General features: G+C 38.7%; 4 protein-coding genes across 7 annotated transcripts; 2 read left to right on the top strand and 2 right to left on the bottom strand.

Moving 5' to 3' along the window:
• The first annotated feature begins 13 nt into the window (after positions 1-13).
• On the top strand, positions 14-3,459 carry dhfr (dihydrofolate reductase). Its single transcript, XM_079480648.1, has 6 exons — positions 14-230; positions 646-695; positions 851-956; positions 1,045-1,171; positions 1,620-1,735; positions 2,895-3,459. Exons 1-6 carry the CDS (start codon positions 139-141, stop codon positions 2,974-2,976), a joined length of 573 nt encoding a protein of 190 aa, XP_079336774.1. The 5' UTR covers positions 14-138; the 3' UTR covers positions 2,977-3,459.
• Positions 3,460-7,573: 4,114 nt separating this feature from the next.
• On the top strand, positions 7,574-9,305 carry ankrd34bb (ankyrin repeat domain 34Bb; the record flags this gene model as incomplete). Its single annotated transcript, XM_079451093.1, has 2 exons — positions 7,574-7,776; positions 7,856-9,305. The coding sequence occupies 2 exons, from the start codon at positions 7,574-7,576 to the stop codon at positions 9,303-9,305; spliced, it is 1,653 nt and encodes a 550-aa protein (XP_079307219.1).
• On the bottom strand, positions 9,138-12,191 carry fam151b (family with sequence similarity 151 member B). Of its 3 annotated transcripts, XM_079451094.1 has the most exons (7): positions 12,134-12,191; positions 11,969-12,025; positions 11,768-11,893; positions 11,463-11,622; positions 11,126-11,340; positions 10,556-10,691; positions 9,584-10,053 (listed from the first exon to the last, which is right to left on the bottom strand). In XM_079451094.1, exons 3-7 carry the CDS (start codon positions 11,886-11,888, stop codon positions 9,903-9,905), a joined length of 783 nt encoding a protein of 260 aa, XP_079307220.1. In that variant the 5' UTR covers positions 11,889-11,893; positions 11,969-12,025; positions 12,134-12,191; the 3' UTR covers positions 9,584-9,902. The 3 variants fall into 3 exon arrangements, with proteins under 3 accessions (XP_079307221.1, XP_079307220.1, XP_079307222.1); XM_079451095.1 differs by having other exon boundaries at positions 9,138-10,053; positions 11,969-12,158; XM_079451096.1 differs by lacking the exon at positions 11,969-12,025 and having other exon boundaries at positions 12,134-12,177.
• A 265-nt stretch (positions 12,192-12,456) lies between these two features.
• ccdc125 (coiled-coil domain containing 125) lies at positions 12,457-16,273 on the bottom strand. 2 transcript variants are annotated; one of them, XM_079475432.1, is made up of 12 exons: positions 16,172-16,273; positions 15,670-15,976; positions 15,214-15,272; positions 14,542-14,628; positions 14,386-14,463; positions 14,197-14,282; positions 14,036-14,118; positions 13,837-13,949; positions 13,628-13,735; positions 13,340-13,493; positions 13,082-13,185; positions 12,457-12,993 (listed from the first exon to the last, which is right to left on the bottom strand). In XM_079475432.1, the coding sequence occupies exons 1-12, from the start codon at positions 16,202-16,204 to the stop codon at positions 12,682-12,684; spliced, it is 1,524 nt and encodes a 507-aa protein (XP_079331558.1). In that variant the 5' UTR covers positions 16,205-16,273; the 3' UTR covers positions 12,457-12,681. The 2 variants fall into 2 exon arrangements, with proteins under 2 accessions (XP_079331558.1, XP_079331559.1); XM_079475433.1 differs by having other exon boundaries at positions 15,670-15,961; positions 16,172-16,218.
• Between the last annotated feature and the right edge of the window lie 173 nt (positions 16,274-16,446).

Here is a 16,446-nt window from a genome sequence, read left to right as displayed (position 1 = left end):
CCTATCGGTCCGCGAAGCGTCACGTACGTACTTCATATTCATGAGCAAAACGTTTGACGTAGAAGGATTCGCAATCTTGCTGGCGGGAGGAAGACGGTCCTGTCGCGCTGTCACTCGATATATACATTTTGCACAATTATGTCTCGTCTACTTAACTGTATCGTGGCAGTTTGTCCCGACATGGGAATAGGGAAAAATGGAAATCTGCCCTGGCACCCAGTAAGATTAAGGTGAGGAAGTTTTAAGCCTGGCTCTTTATTTCTTGCTAGCTGGCAAGCTAATGTTCTGTTCCAAGTGTTGGTTTTATATCTTTTGCTAAGTATTTTACGCGTTTGCATATTTCGACTATTTACAAATGAATTAAATGGATCTAAAAAACAAAACAACGATGAGAGAAGGAAGAATTTAAGCTAAACATGCGTCTGAAACTGAAAGCATAACGCATATAAACGACAACCGTAACATGACTAACGTAACGTTTCAGGTCTTTGCTTGACCTTTGTTCTGCAGTCAGTTAGAAATAACCATATTCAGCATATTTACCAAACTGATAAAGCACATATGCATTACTTTAAACGCAAACCTGCTTGCTCAGCTCTCGTCTCTTGACATTCAGTAATCTTTATGTTTCCTTTATCTTTCCAGTAATGAATTTAAGCACTTTCAGAGAATGACCATGACCCCTTCAGTGGAGGGTAATACTCAGTTGTTCATAATACTCAGTTGTTCATCAAAGCTATTTTAATGCAATATTACTTGCCACAATTTAGTCTCTTCTTCTGAAATTTTGCTTAACGCTGGATTGCTTTATGTTTTTTTAACTGTGTTGAGTGTATGTGTCCCATGTCAGGTAAAAAGAATGCAGTGGTCATGGGCAGAAAGACCTGGTTCTCTATTCCTGCAGCAAACAGACCCCTGAAGAACAGAATCAACATAGTTCTCAGCAGAGAGCTCAAGTAAGTTTTTACTTTGTTCATGTACTAAAGCACCATATTGTTTGACTAAATATTAAAACATGTCTGTTTCCTATCATCTGCTGCACAGGACAGCCCCAGAGGGAGCTCACTATCTTGCTTCAGACTTCAGTTCTGCCCTTAATCTATTAGACAGTCCTGAACTCGAAAAAGAACTGGACCAGGTTTGGGTAATTGGCGGGAGCGCTCTGTACAAGGTTTGTGAAAAGAGAAAAGTGTAATAAAATCAAATCAGTTTTATAATCACCGTATTAAAATGTTCTAAATTTGCACCAAAATCCAACATGCGGTTCTGTTATTACTGAATCTGCATATAAATAGGTTCACATAATGCATCCGATTTTTCTGTATTTCATATTTTGTCATGTGATATAATAATACTTTAAAATTGTCTGCTTAATCGGTCACATATGTGCAACATCATACATACACAGATGCACACCAACACTCGCCACAGTTATATTTCAGCTGCGTAGTCCAGATCTGCCCAGCTCTCTAACCAGTTGTTATGGAAACTGTCTCAAGGCAATTTATACAAAAGACTCTTCCCTCATGGTCCTTCATTCTCATACATCACTCTTTTGATACCTTGCACAACTTAACCAGACAAAAATATTGTGTGTGTGTTTATGGTGTGTTCTGCAGGAGGTGATGGAGAGCCCGGGTCCCAGACGTCTTTTTGTAACACGGGTCCTCAAGCAGTTTGACTGTGACACATTTTTGTCTGACATTAACATGGATAAGTACAAGCTTTTGCCTGAGTGAGTGCTCTTAGCTTTTTCCAGTTCTAAAAGCTGAATGCATATTGTTGCATATTGGATTGTCGTATCAATTTCAACATATCAGTTTCAAAAGAACGCAAAATATAATACACAACAGCTAAATAAAATAAAACAATGACAAAGCTTTGCATAAAACAATGGCATGATGTACATTAGAAACATTACTTTAATTTATAGTAATTGATAAGGGAATAAAACAAAAGCAGAGACATTTTTTAACATTCTCATCAAGAAGTGTATCGGATTGTTCATTCGTGGACAGTACAAATTGTACTGTGTAATGTCAAATAATCCACCTTCCATCACTCTAGAACAACTAGTATTTTTTGTTTTGTTTTTTGTTCTTTAATAAGAGTTTGGTGCAAAACTACTACTACTATGGACATTTCTAGTTGTATACATAATCCAAATGTTTACACACTGTTGTTTATTATAAAACATATGAGTTTTAAATAATTTACTAAATTCTGATACTGGCATATACAGATATGCTGTATGCTAGTAACGTGTTTAATAAAAAAACAAGACCAAAACATGGACACTTAGCAGTGGTTTTATTAACAAGGCAGGACCTTTTTACATGTGTGCATATGTCCTTGAATAAACTGTCATTAATGGATTTATTGGCACGGGAACAGAAATATTCTGTGTTGCAAATCCACAATTGTGAAGAGAGTTCAATGAGAAAAGCCCTCTTGTTATGTAAAAGTGGCATCTAGCATCAAAGGTAGACTGTGCCAAATGTCACATCTCTCAGGCACACAGTAAGCATTTAAAGAGTAGTTAAATGGACTCAGAATGTTAACCGTTTTCATAACTGCTGTTTCATCTAACAAAGACCACCAGAATGTACTGATTTGTTATTTGATATCTTTTGTTGTTCGTATTATGATCTTTTCATACTAGTCTGCTCCGAGCTACCGCTCAATAGTAGTCAAAACGATTAAATGCCACAGTCAGCATCTATGCCAGTGACTGTAAGTTGACAAAATCTGAATCTGAATTTTAAGAACTAGTATTAATTGTTTGGAAATGTTTCCTTATGTTCTAAGATCGGGTCACAGTGTAAAATCAGTCCTGTCAAGAATTACAAATGTCTTATTGTAGCCTACTTTCTTGTTTCTCTTTTTCTGTTCAGGTTCCCAGCAGTTCCAACAGGCTTGCAGGAGGAGAATGGCATTCAGTACACTTTTGAAGTGTATGAAAGCACTGACCTCTAAAAAGAAGAGCTTATAAAAGAGGATGTTAAGGTTTGAGAAGAGTCACCTAGGGTAGTGTTTTTGGTCTGACACGTTGCTGGTGATACTTTATGGGAGTCAAGTTTGAATCTAGCTTTTCCTATTACTACTTTTTCTTCATGTAATTTCATGTCATCTCCCACTATGAAATCCATAGTAAGATATAATGACGTACCAGCCAGGATGTTTGTATTTTATCATTTACATTTTTGGACATTTGCAGAGAGAGAGAGAGAGAGAGAGAGAGAGAGAGAGAGAGAGAGAGAGAGAAAGCACAGGCTGGACCCAAAGCCCAGTGCAGGCCGGAGTCAAACCTTTATTCCATAAGCACTATAACTCAATGTGTCAGTCTGCTAAATGCTATAGGCCAAACTACCATTAAACAAGTTTATGTTCCGTGCTCATTGTTTAAAATGTTTAGAAGTATTTTTTTTTATCCCAATAAATTGTATTTTCTACATCTGCTATCCACTTCATTATTCTTCATCTCTCAACTAAGAAAAGACAACCAGCTCATCTCCATTTCTAATAGAAACTGAAGTGTCTGCTATAAAGCCAGCCCCAAGATCTATCTACCCTCATGAATATTGATGTGTTTTGTGTTGGCTGACTGACAAAGGTTTAGGGAAGGGTGACACTGTTGTTACATGTTTAGTCTCTCACCCACACTAACTCCTTCCCGGTGTCCTTTTAAAAAGCCAAGTGCTGCAATCAGACACAGCCTTTTCCAGCTGAACGGTTTCTGGAATATCAGCCTAATGTATTACGAATGTTAACCGCCAGACTGCTATAAACTTGACTGGAATTCCAATTACCCACCATTCGCTCCTTGTGTGCGCTAAGTAGCACTTGCATTTATTTTCAAGTGATTTGCGTGCTCACACTTCATTATTGTGTGCAGGGACGTACCAGGAAAGATAGAAAAGAGAATATCTCATTTAACTGATTTATCCTAGACATCAATTAGATTACACAGAGAGCAAAACAAAAGAAGATATTTTGAAAGGTTATTGGTTACCAACGATCTTCAAATATCTTATTTTGTGCAAAAAAGTCATTCAGGTTTAAAAAGACAAGAGGCTGAAATGTTGACAGAACTTTCATTTTTGGGTGAACAATCAGTATCCTGCCTCAGAAATGTCTACTTTGAAAAATACCAAGAAATCTTCAAATGTCTCAGAATTTCAGAAAAAATCAAACAGATTTTGAGCTCAGATTGCAAAGTATGACATTTACCCAAATTAAGATTATTTTGCCTATACAATGTACATTTTTCCGTGTCTACACCGGACGGGACACGGAAAAAAACATTAGAATCTCATTAGAACCCATTATAATATAAAATGTTGTCCCCACTGGATGCGGCACAGCACGGCTTTCATGTTGTATACATCTCGTCCGGTGTCGACATGGTGTTAATGTACTTTAACAGTTGTCTCTTTTGTGTTATTTTTATTTCTTAAAAAGACGTTTCAGTAACACTTTACTTAAAGCATATATTTATAGAGCATTATAAAAGTAGTTTTTATGTATTAATTATGCCTTGTAATGCACCTTATTATGAATTCTTAAAATGTTATTACTTAAAAAAAACATAAATGACAGTTGATCACAGAGCTAAGATTCAATTGTCCTTCGGGATGTTGCTGCATGTATCATGTCATATAAAATAAATTAAGGTTAGTATTATATTTCTATCTAATTTGAAGAGATAAATTGTGAGAATGCCAACTTACCCTGAAATTAACCCTCTACACACTAAGATTTAATTGACAAGACTGTTGATCTGGGAACATTTCTAACTTGATGAAATCATGTTCACAGTGGAATTTAAAATGTTTCCTTTTTTTGCTTTCATCCAAAGACCTATCATATTTAGGTCAGTGTGTCTGTCCACAAGACCTTTTTATTAATCCATTAGGGGTCCTATACTGGGCCTTCAGTCTGTTCTTCATTACATTGAGGTTTTTTTTCTATAGTGACTGCATCACTCAAATCAATCAATAGTCTCGCCCTGCGCTCCCCTCAAGAGCTGAACCGCTGCCTCAGAGGCGAGACAGTTGTGTCATAATGATGTAACTGCAACGTAGGAGCCATTGTCCCATGAGCACGTTGACATCAGAGTTGAGAACAAATGAAGATTCACGCACAACCTGAACATATGAGCTCAATTATTATTTTGCAGTGTGAATAATGGACAGGCGGCTTACTGACGCTAGATGTGCCTAGACTGGCGTCACCTTGCTCTCTTAAGCTTTGCTGTTCCTTTAATGCACAGGGACTCATGGTTGGAGCGGTTACCAGACCTGAGAGCTGAGGCACCTGTACTCTCTCTCTCTCTCTCTCTCTCTTCTATCTGTCTCTCTCTTTTATTCACAGTCAGTCAGTGAACATCTCCACGCGTCTGTCTCTTACTTAAAGGTCCTCTGTTTATCATTTGAATCTGACAACTCCAGCTCAACACTGGATTACCTGCCTATAAAAATGAGATGCTACAGCAACACGCTACTGGGAATCTAGAACAGCGATTGGGTTATTAAATGCAGGTAAGGACCCGTTTATATGATTTCATAAATAAATTATAAGGCAACTGAAAAATATGCTTTGCTATTTATAAAGTGCAAAAGTTGATTATTCTATAATCTGTTTTTAAATACTGTACATTTGTAAAAATGTGAAGCGTTTCATGTAATAAGAATGTTATTTTGACTTCATAGAAATGTGCAACTGTCGATCTTGGTTTTCAATATGCAAGACTTCATTAGCAGAAGGTTTCTTATAAGATTTGACATTATCTTTGGTCATTTAAAGACAAGAATATAAAACTAAATAGCATTTATTTCTGGAATAAAGAAAAATGTGTCTTTCCAAAACAAATGCTGTGTAAATATTTTAATAGTTATTAAAAAGATGCTACACCATAAATTGTTAACAATTAACTGTTAAATTAAAGTGATTTAAAATGTTACTTCCAATGTTAAGCATGCAGACTTTTATCATTAATTATATTTTTGGTATTTCATTTATCATAAGCGGAACTGGATTAACATCTTCACGTCGGCTAAGAAAGCTTATAATTTATTCACCCTATAATGCATAAAAGCAGAACCATCCTGGCAAACCTCGAAAGTGCACTGTGGAAGCTTTCATCATCCTCATTAAGCAAGACCCACAATAAACTATTCTTATTCATTTATCATTCAATGTCACAGAGAGTGGGTTTTCATTTTCTCTGCAGGTGTTTTTGAGAGGCAAAAAACAGCCTACCATTTGCAAGGAAAATGAAGTATTGCGTGATCTGGCATGAATCACAGACGCATACAGGTGCGGGAAGTGGCCTGTTTGGTGCTCCACTTCAGCTCTGTTGCTGCAACAATCGCCACCCTCGTCTGTTTTGGGCCTCATTTGCGCCATGCTTTTTAACACGGACTGTGGCGGAGAGAGAGGGGGCCTGTCATTAAAAATTCTCTCTGTTCCCAAGGGCGATTGAAGAGTGGGGGTACGCCACACAAAGCTGTGGTTTTAAATGCCAGCCCAGGGAGCTGTAGGAATTAGCAACTTGAGCCGAGATGTGCCTTGTACAGGAGCAATCGGGACGCTAGCCTGCCTACACGATTTGATTTGACAGGCCAAACTGTCCGAAAGAAGCAGTTTAATAGCAGACATAGAATAAAAACATGACACATGGAGTGAGAGAGCTTGCTGAAGCAAAGCAACGATTTTGACTTGTTTCAGTTGAAGTTAAAGCATTTCACATGCATAAAGATTTCTTTGATAGGTGTTCATCCAGGGTGCTGACGCACTTCTTATTCAGCCTTGTTTCTTGCAGCCTTCACTTCTAATAACAGCTGCTGAAAGAATGTCAGCCCAGTTTATTTCTATTAGAGGACACGAAAAGATTTATGCTCTTACTCATCTTAGCACATTTATAAATCTGACGGTCTTTTGCTCTCTCTTTGTTAAAAAAGATTGCTCTGCGACTGCGCTGCGAGCTGATGGAACAAGGCCACTTGCACAATAGACTGTACAAAGGAATGCCATCATCGAGTTGAATTTAGATCGCCTCAGCCTATTGAATTTCACGGCAGGTGAAAATGTCTGAGGAGGGCCTGCGGCCAACATTTGAAAGTTTGTACAGACTAAAGTATGTTAGGTAATACGGTATACAAAAATATTTAGCAAAATGCTAAGAATATGAAAGAGACATTTTGGGTAATAGGGATTAAGTAACTAATTCAGGCGTCTTATGTCTTCAAGTACCACCTTGACATGCCACCTACAAAGTCATCAAACAAACATCTTCATATTAGAACAGAGAGGCTGTATTATAGCAGGATACCATTCTAACATATTCCTCTGAGGCGAGAACATTTCAATGTCAAAGAGACAGCAGCTTCGCTTTGATGCGATTGAATCGGATAAGAAACAAAAGCAGGCACTTAAGCAAAAACCTTGATTTTCTAAACTGTTTCTGATGCTGTGCGCTTTCCTTACATGCCCCACAGAGCTCAAACAAGAAATCTGAAGGACTTGTGAACCACTGAGCAACTGTGACATTAGCCTCTCAACGCTCATAATAATGGAGGACTCGACAGAGGTGCGGACAGATGGAAACTCCTTGCTGAAAGCCGTATATCTCTGTCGCCTGAGGCTGACACGCTTGCTTTTGGAAGGGGGGGCTTACATTAATGAAAGCAACGAGAGGGGAGAAACCCCACTGATGGTGGCCTGTAAAAGCCACCACACTGATGCTCAGAGCGTGCCGAAACACAAGATCATCAGGTGGGTGTTCTTGATTCTTAACCATCTTCTGTATTGACACACAGACTTGATTTGCTCAACTAATGGAATTTCTCAACAGGTATCTTCTTGAAAACGGTGCAGACCCTAACATTCAAGACAAGTCCGGTAAGACGGCCCTAATGCATGCCTGCATAGAACGTGTGGGGCAGGAGGTCCTGTCTCTTCTCCTGTCCAGCGGAGCAGACCCCAGTTTGGAAGAGCACAGCGGGTCTTCCGCTCTGGTTTACGCTGTAAATGCTGGAGACAAAGATGTGTTACGAGTGCTACTTGATGCTTGTAAAGCCAAGGGCAAAGAAGTCATCATTATTACAACGGATAAACTACCCTCGGGAAGACAAATGACCAAACAGTACTTAAATGTACCACCTCCTCCAAATCTCGAAGAGCGGTTGCACCGTGCCCCTGCATCATGTATGTCCCCCTCTGAAATCAAAATCTGCACACCTCATATTTCACCGCACTCCAACAACCAGCCTGAAAGCCCCCCTTTAACTTTAAGGGAGAACCAAACTCTGGGCTCCATTTCAGCACTTTGCACATCCAAGCCAGGGTCACCAATTCAAGATTCGAGTCCTCTGCAAGCAGCCAGTGTGACTAAGTTGTTGCATTTGCAAAGGTTGCACTCAGAGCCCTGGCTGAAGATCCCTCCATCAGTTCTCTTACAGCAAAGCAAGTCCTCATCTTTGACAGAGGAGCTCCTAGATATCACCCCCGAAGAGGAGCTCTCTTTCGGGTACAACAGTTGTCCGCCTCCACTGAGACCCACTGTAGCTCGGCATCAAAGCATCGATGTCAAAGACTCTGCTAGTCTGCTTAGAGCTTGGGAGAGTGAAGGCAAACAAAAAAAAGGCCAAAAATGGCTGAATAGAAAGATGTCCTATGACGGGGAGTTACTACCACACTCCTCACATCAAAATCTCAAACAAACATCAATTTCAGACACTTTCCCAGTGGACCTGCCCAATTTGGCAGTCTCCAGTCTACGAAACGTATTTTGTCGTCGCAACATTGGAATGGACCACTACAGCTCTGACTCTCAGTTACCACAATTCAGGAGCCAACCCTCTGAAGACCTCGGTAGGTCCCGAGGAGGGCCAGGGGGAACTGAGAAACGCAAGCTCATCACCAGCCGCTCCTCTACACTCTCAGGATCCAGAGAGTCTTTGGAGAGTCTGGTCCAGAGGAGAAACCCTGCAATGCTGGAACGGAGAGGATCTGGAGCATTACTCCTGGACCATATCTCACAAACCCGGCCTGGTTATCTGCCACCTCTCAATCCACATGCACCCATACCAGATATCAAAGCTAATAGCAGTGCTGCCTCCAACAGTGGAAGCAAACCTGTGGCAGGAACTAACCCCATTGTTCAAGGATCTAGACATTTTGTGCCCTGCGCCCCAAGTCATCCAAAAGATTACAAGAACAAGAAGACTCTGCTAAGACGACACTCCATGCAAACAGAGCAGATTAAGCAGCTGGTTAACTTTGAAGAGATCTTTGGTCAGTAAACATTACATTGTAAGGTAAGTATATAATGACAAGCTACAGTGATACATTTTAGACTGACATGAATATATGTTAAATGTCACTGTTCTAAAAAATTTACTGCACTTTACTGTTGTTCTTTGTGCTCTGTTCTTTAGTATACTGAATCAGAATAATGAAACTATTACTGTTAGTATACTGAATACAGAATACTGCTGCTGTTTAAAGTACTCAAACCTGCTTTCTCTCTAAACTTGATTTATCTCTGTATTGTATTTTTATTTATAAAACAGAATACTGTGACTTGTTGACCTATTGACTGTAAATAAACAATGCCACAGAAACAATACCTCCTCGTTTGAATATGCAGAATATCGTTTTTATATTTGTTTTAATAAACATAAAGCTTTTTTATTGTACGGTTGCTTTGTCATCATAAATGCATAAACTTTCAAAAAAGAACAACAAAATGTAGTTTTTGAAAAAAGCAGTTTTTCTATGATATTGTCTATTATTTAGACTTGGGACAATCAAAGAAACATGAGGATGAAGTCCTTGATTGAAAATAATAAAATGTCAAGTGTTTAATGTTTTGGTCAATTTCATGTTATTGTTTTTCATTAGGAGAAGCCAGGTAGTCGTTTAAATGGTGTCATTTGTGATTCTAGTAGATCATAGTAGATTCTGGTTTTGCTGAATTTTTGCCTGTAGGGCAACAGATCCTCGACTTTAATAACATCATCTCTGCCTGTCCATATAGTCAGGCTGTACCTAAAAAAAACAAGACAACAAGCAGATGTTTAGAATTTGTTTAATAGAAAATTAAATATTCTCTTACTAACATTTTGCGGGATTTGTTCAATTTACATAGACCATCCTATTCCATTTGGTTTGAGACTGAAAATATTTTTCATTTTCCCCCCCTGTCAAAAAGGACGTGAGTGAGGAAGAGAGCTACATCAGAGCAACGTTTCGGTAGAGAGGGATTAAACCTTCCTTACACCTCCACTAATACTTGAATATCTGTCGTCCAGAACCAGCAGTTTCAAGAGTTTCTGTTCCAGTCACAAACATGTGTGAGAAAGAAACCAAAACCAAATTACCCAGAAATTAATTTAAGAGCATTGACTCTGTCCTTCAACAGGGTAATCAAAAGACTCCTTCTGATAGATGTGTATTTAATAGCTTCTATAATAGTAAATATGGCCATACATTTAAATAGAATGATTAAGGAACAAATTTATTGGATACATTACAGAGGTCAGACTCTCACCTTTCTGATTGCTCTAAAAGCCACTGAAGCTGTGAAAAGGACACAGGAAGTAGGGCTGCTCGGACTGGAAATGTGACTGGTTGCATTAGGGATCTGCATATTTTTTCCATTTGATGAACCATCTCCCAGCTGTAGCCTATTCCCATAAAAACAACAGATAGTAATATAACATTTCTAAGTATCTTTTATCAATCTGACAAGAATGCAAAGATGTTTTTATGAAATGCAATTTACACTAAAAACGACTTTAATACACCTCGTACAAACATCTAGTAATATGAATTTTAATCCATGAAATTTTTAAATTTATGGTTTTAAAAAAGTACAAATATTTGAAAACTTACCTGGAAAATGTTTCTACACTAATTTAAGCTCAATGATCCTTATGACTGTCTTCAAGGTCAAGAGACATCTTATTGTCAGTATTCATCATGATTAGAAAAATTGCCTTGAAAAATGTTTTTGAAAACTTTTGCTGAAATTAATGTTTAAGCTACGTACAAATGTTTTTAAGTACCTGATGGTTACATCACCTCATATTTCATTAAAGTGTGGTAAAATAATTCTCACCAAGGTTATCTTCATTGGCATCCCATCCAGTGGTCCAACCCAAAGAGAGAACATCGTCTGATCTGACAGACGCCTGTTTTAGAAAGACCTGAGGGTCTAAAGGGGTGGCTTTTCCACCAGGACCTGGAAGAATGTCAGCATTGATCCACACTGGTCCCTGCAGCTGATCTCGAAACTCTTGCAGTAGGATCATAGATGGGGAGACTGCTGTGAGGCTGTCAAACACCATTCATCAATTACCACAAATTCTGCCATGTATCAGCAACAATATACAATACATAAGCGCAAAAATCTGCAAACAAAAACAGTAACTGCTGAAACGTCTTAAAAATCACACCTTTTAAAGTCTAATTTTATTCCTTTGTCTGATTTCACAACCTCTTTCAGCCAGTCCTGTAGGTTGATATCACTGTCGTTCTCAGGTGGGTGCGCCATGATGGGCTCTTCAGGATCACGACCCCTGAGAAGAACATCAGCTTCAATCATCTGTGCGGAACCTAAATAAAGAACAGTGCACACAAACAATATTAAATACATTATTACGAATAAAAATATAATACACAGTAGCCTACTATACTATTGTAGCTAATATACTTATGCGAGAAACGAAAGTCTCCCTTGTATAACGTTAACGTAACTTACTTCGAAGAGCTTCGGTGAGTTTGCTCTTGCTGTTCGTCGCGTGAAACCACTCAATATCAGCAGCATCTCTTCTTTGAATTGCCCTTTTGTTGAGGAAATACTGTAGTGTGTGTTCACTCATCGATCCTGTGGACAAATCACGATGTAAATGAATCTATATACAATTCGTCAGATTGTCCAGCTAGCACTTTAGCTTTCTACCTGAGGAGTTTGACAGTAGCGGCAATTTGACGTAGTAAACGACCAAAAATACAATAGCTGTAGCACACAAGATATAGCGATACAATTTATGAGTAATTGTAGCCATGTATTCTTATATTAACTTCCTGATAACATAACGCTACACAAGTGTATACATGGTAGTACCGTATCTTCTCAGTCAGGCGGTGGCGAAAGGCATGGCATTATGGGACATGTAGTTACTGAGTGTCTGCCTTCTGCACATCGCCAAAAACAGTAAAGTTTGTGGCTGTTCAAGAAACAGATATTTGAACATACCTGTTTATTCTTTTAATAAATTACAACTTAAAATAACTATCATAATACACAAATGAAGTATTAGGAACCAAAAGGTTGTAGCACAGTATGCTTATCTTTAGCTGCACATGCTCTGTGCAATCTCAGACCAGCTTCATAAATAAAAGAATGCATCTGGCATGTTTTGTAAAAAGACTTAACGATTTTATTTTCTCATATATAGTTTATTTATTTATTTTGATATTACAGATATTTTCGAATCCATTTTGCTGTGTATAATGCATCTTAGATCTCGGTGCAAAGGATTCAGTTTTCCAATAATATAAACCTCAGACACTGATAGTCCAAGTCATCCTATGCTATAGCACTTAAGATAATTCTGGCTTTTTTAAATAAAATAAAACAGCATGGATAGGGATCTCATGTCTTCAAATGTCTCAATTGTCAGGTTTCGTTTCTCTCATTTCATTGGATGGTTGGTTTGGTTTGGAGCTCAGAACATCATCAGCTCCTAGGCTGTCAGGGATAGATGGGTGTTGTGATCCACAGGTATCCGAAGAACATCTACAGTCTCTATCTCTGCTCCATTCATTCGCTTCAAAAGCCTTTGTTTTTGAGTTAGTGTCTCTGTGGGAGATGTCCAGCTCTTCTAGCTGCATCTTCAGACGTCTTTCCAAGTCCTCTGTGTTTCGCGCCAACATGTAGCTTACCTTCCTCTGATGTGCCAGAGCCTCCTCTTTATCATTTAACTACAAAATGTACAAAAAAATAGTACAAAAAAGTTAGTAAACTTGAAATTGTGAGAGGAGGTATAAAATCTGCCTACTGTATACTCGCCAGATCAAGCAGCAAGTGTAGTGTTTCATTAGAGTCAGTTGGCATCTTGCCTTCTCTTACGGTAGGCAGAAATCTTTTCAGCCTTTCAGCTACGCTTAGTGATCCTTTCAAATAAATAAAATCATATTACTTAAATTAAAGTAAGCAGTGTCACAATACTACTTTACTGTGGCACTGTTTATACATGTTCATACTGTTGCAATAATGATCTGTTAAAAAGGTTAAATATGCTTTTCTACATAAATTCGAGGCCTTTACCTCGCTCATGTCTATGGTTGTAAGACTGCTGTCTGTCGGTCTCAGCCTGTCGAAGAACATTCTCACCGACTCGCTGTAGCTGCTGCTCAAACGCGATACGGAAAGCATCCATCATAACATAAGCCTCCTCCTTCCTCTTCTGCTGCTGCTCCAGCTAATGCAGAGAAACGCTGTTTTACAAACAATACTTCAAGTCGGCGCTCATATGTTTTTGCAACTCGAGTATTTGATGAATAGAAGGATATATTAAAGGTAATATAACAGAAGCCCTGATAAATTCAGGAGTACCTCCTGTGTGAGCTGTAGAACTTGTTTGCGACTGGCAGCAGCACTTCTAGCACAAGAGCACGGCTCAAAGCCATTAGGGTTACACTGGCATGCCCCATACACTGCCAACTTATGGACGGAAAGAGACATATACTTAACATGGATAAATATCTGACATGGATGTAACATGGACACTGTGCAAAGCTCCAACTAATATATCTAATCATCACCTCCAAAGCTGTACCATCTGTTCCCAAGGTGCATGGAGGCTGGGTCCTCTGGAAATCTCTTCTTTCCTTAGCGCTAAGCATTGAGAGGAGCTCCAGACATTTTTGGCTCAAAGCTAGGACACAAACCACACACAATATGCAATTATAAAAATAGAGATTGGGACATCGTGAACAAATGATAAAATATGTTCTGACCTACATGAGTTTTCAGCTCTCAACTCCCGATGTGCGGTCATCATTTCTTCTAGTTCTTTCTTTAGTACTTCATTGTCTGCTAACACCCTGTAGTGGCATTGACATGGACCAATGACACCCTGTACACACATAACTTTTTTGCATATCTATAGTATTATGGATTACCTTTCATATTTTAAACTCCATGAGTTTTCCACATTTTTGAACTGCACCTGGTTAAAGGTTATTTCCCACTGCAAAGCATTAACTTCCTGTTTGACAACAATTTGATATCCATGAGACACTATTTACATGAATAATAAAATACATGGAATATGCTTAATACTGTCAATCATCTTTAAAGTTGCAAGACACCTTTTCTAAGGCCTTGGTCCTCTCCTCGCTTTTCTGAAGTAAGATTTTAGTATGGCTTGTTGCTTTGTCCCAGATTGCCTAGGGAGAAAACATTTAATAATGCCCTATAAAACCTTATACATACTGTACAATTGACAATTAATACACAATTAACACCTGTCCTTGTAAGATCCTAAGAGCCTCATGTTTCCCCTCCAGGTGGCGATGTGTGACTTCCAATTCTGTGCGTAAAAGCTCCACTTCCTGATAGGGAAAAGATTTACATACACTGCTGGTCAAAAGTTTTGGATCACTCACTCATTCATTCTTTATTTTTATTTTAACACATTTTAGAACTCTACGTTGTATTTTAGCACCTTCAAAGCAGTCACCCGTTGACTAGAATTTGCAAAATCGTTCTCTTGGCATTTTTTAAACCATCTTCTTGATGGCTCAACCTGCAAAGCTTTTTAACAGTACTGAAGGAATTTCCTGCTGCTTTGTATTCATTATTTTCCAAGTAACCATTTTTTATAAAAATTTAGTTTTCTAGAAAGAAATTAATATGTGGGCACAATTATATTTTTGTCCGCACAAGTAATTTCAAACACTGAAGCTTACACCTTCTGATTTAAAGATTTGTAAGAGCATGAGAAACATGTTTGTCAAGTGATCCCAAACCTTTGACCGGTAGTGTACATGTATGTTCATAAGTGAATGTTGAAATGTACCTGACACATACAAGTGAGCCACTTTTTTATCTTAAATAAAAATGTCCTAGTATTGTGTTCCTCCAAATGCTTTGAGCTTTGTATTAAAATAGGCAAGTAATGTGCTTTACTTTTTTACCTCAGTGGCCTCCTGTAGTCTTCTTTGCAGTTCCTCACTTGTGTCCTCAGAAGAACTTTCTGCAAGATAATGCAGTTACATTTATTTAGGTAGAGGATATATTTTTGCCGTTTGAGCCCAAGGTTTAGCCCGTTTATCATATCCTGGTGTCAGTGTTGTTCTCAAATGACTATTGTTGAATATTTGTTTAAGTGCAGAGTAACTCAAAGGGAGTGCATAGAGTCCCCTCCCTGATAAGACTTTCAGGCAACAAGAAACTTACACCAGTGGGTGTTGACTTCATTAAACACACCAAAGACCAACAGAACATGCAAATAGCCATGCATGGAGTAAGAAGCTAGCAGGAAGTTACTGTTCTTAAACAAACATTCCTCACGTTTGTGTAATATAGCTTGGAAATAAAAAATAAATTAACAAAGAGTTCTTAGAAGACAATGACCATTCCAAAAGACTAACCAGATTGTCTTTTCAGCCACCTTTCAGCTCGTTCAGCCTCCAGTTCTTCCCTAAAAGCAGCATACATGGCTCCGCATGATATCCAAGAGAAGGGCTCATTGTTTCCCTCGCTGCCTCTTTTGAGTGCCCGTGACTGGGACAGAAAGTCCAGAAATTGCCCCCTGCTTTTTATATGTGGTACTTCATCATGATGTCCCACGGATCTGGCCCCCATGCCATCCCCTAAGTCCCCCTCTGTCATGTCATCTTCTGTGGCACATTGAGATGAATCCACACCTTGCTCTCTGCAGTCCTGCATCACGGCATACTATTAAAAAATGACATTACAAAAAGGCATCTATTTCAAATAGTTACTTATTTGAATACATCGCCTGATCATCAAAACTAAGGCAGACGCTGATATATGAATCCAGCTGTGTAGGATTCTGCGTTGAATTGGATTAAAAAGCGTTGCCTGATATTAATTTTAAATATGTGTAAAGAAAACGTAACGATTACAAACCTTTGTGAGAGAACCGCAAATGAGAACACGCATTTGTCTCAAGCAAGCGCTGCGAAATTTCTCTCCGCAGTCTTTCCGCTTGTGAACCTTCGGAAAGGGGGCGTGTCCAACCCTCAACAGGTGCTGCGGGCTTTAAAGCGGTACGTCTCAGGGACGCTTGCCAACGACGAAATTGAATATGGATTCTACTACACGCCATGGGTGAACTATCATAAAGAGTGCTGTACGTGTCCAAGATTCACTGGGGAGACTAGTATGGAACATTTATTTATATT

Source organism: Barbatula barbatula, assembly GCF_947034865.1.
Source record: "Barbatula barbatula genome assembly, chromosome: 2".
Taxonomy (NCBI): domain Eukaryota; kingdom Metazoa; phylum Chordata; class Actinopteri; order Cypriniformes; family Nemacheilidae; genus Barbatula; species Barbatula barbatula.
Note: the sequence above shows the minus strand (reverse complement) of the source record. Positions and strands in the feature narration are given on the sequence as shown.

Bases quoted from the DNA above. Each gene is read 5' to 3' on its own strand.
- dhfr (XM_079480648.1), top strand. From the start codon at position 139: ATGTCTCGTCTACTTAACTGTATCGTGGCAGTTTGTCCCGACATGGGA. The intron at 696-850 runs GTAATACTCAGT...GTCCCATGTCAG, and splicing joins CATGACCCCTTCAGTGGAGG to GTAAAAAGAATGCAGTGGTC. The intron at 957-1,044 runs GTAAGTTTTTAC...TCTGCTGCACAG, and splicing joins GTTCTCAGCAGAGAGCTCAA to GACAGCCCCAGAGGGAGCTC.
- ccdc125 (XM_079475432.1), bottom strand. From the start codon at position 16,204: ATGCGTGTTCTCATTTGCGGTTCTCTCACAAAG. The intron at 15,273-15,669 runs GTTAGTCTTTTG...ATTATCTTGCAG, and splicing joins GTGGCTGAAAAGACAATCTG to AAAGTTCTTCTGAGGACACA. The intron at 14,119-14,196 runs GTAATCCATAAT...ATGCCACTACAG, and splicing joins TGGAGTTTAAAATATGAAAG to GGTGTTAGCAGACAATGAAG.
- fam151b (XM_079451095.1), bottom strand. From the start codon at position 12,074: ATGGCTACAATTACTCATAAATTGTATCGCTATATCTTGTGTGCTACA. The intron at 11,341-11,462 runs GTGTGATTTTTA...GGTGTTTGACAG, and splicing joins ATAAAATTAGACTTTAAAAG to CCTCACAGCAGTCTCCCCAT. The intron at 10,692-11,125 runs GTGAGAATTATT...TTATGGGAATAG, and splicing joins TGCCAATGAAGATAACCTTG to GCTACAGCTGGGAGATGGTT.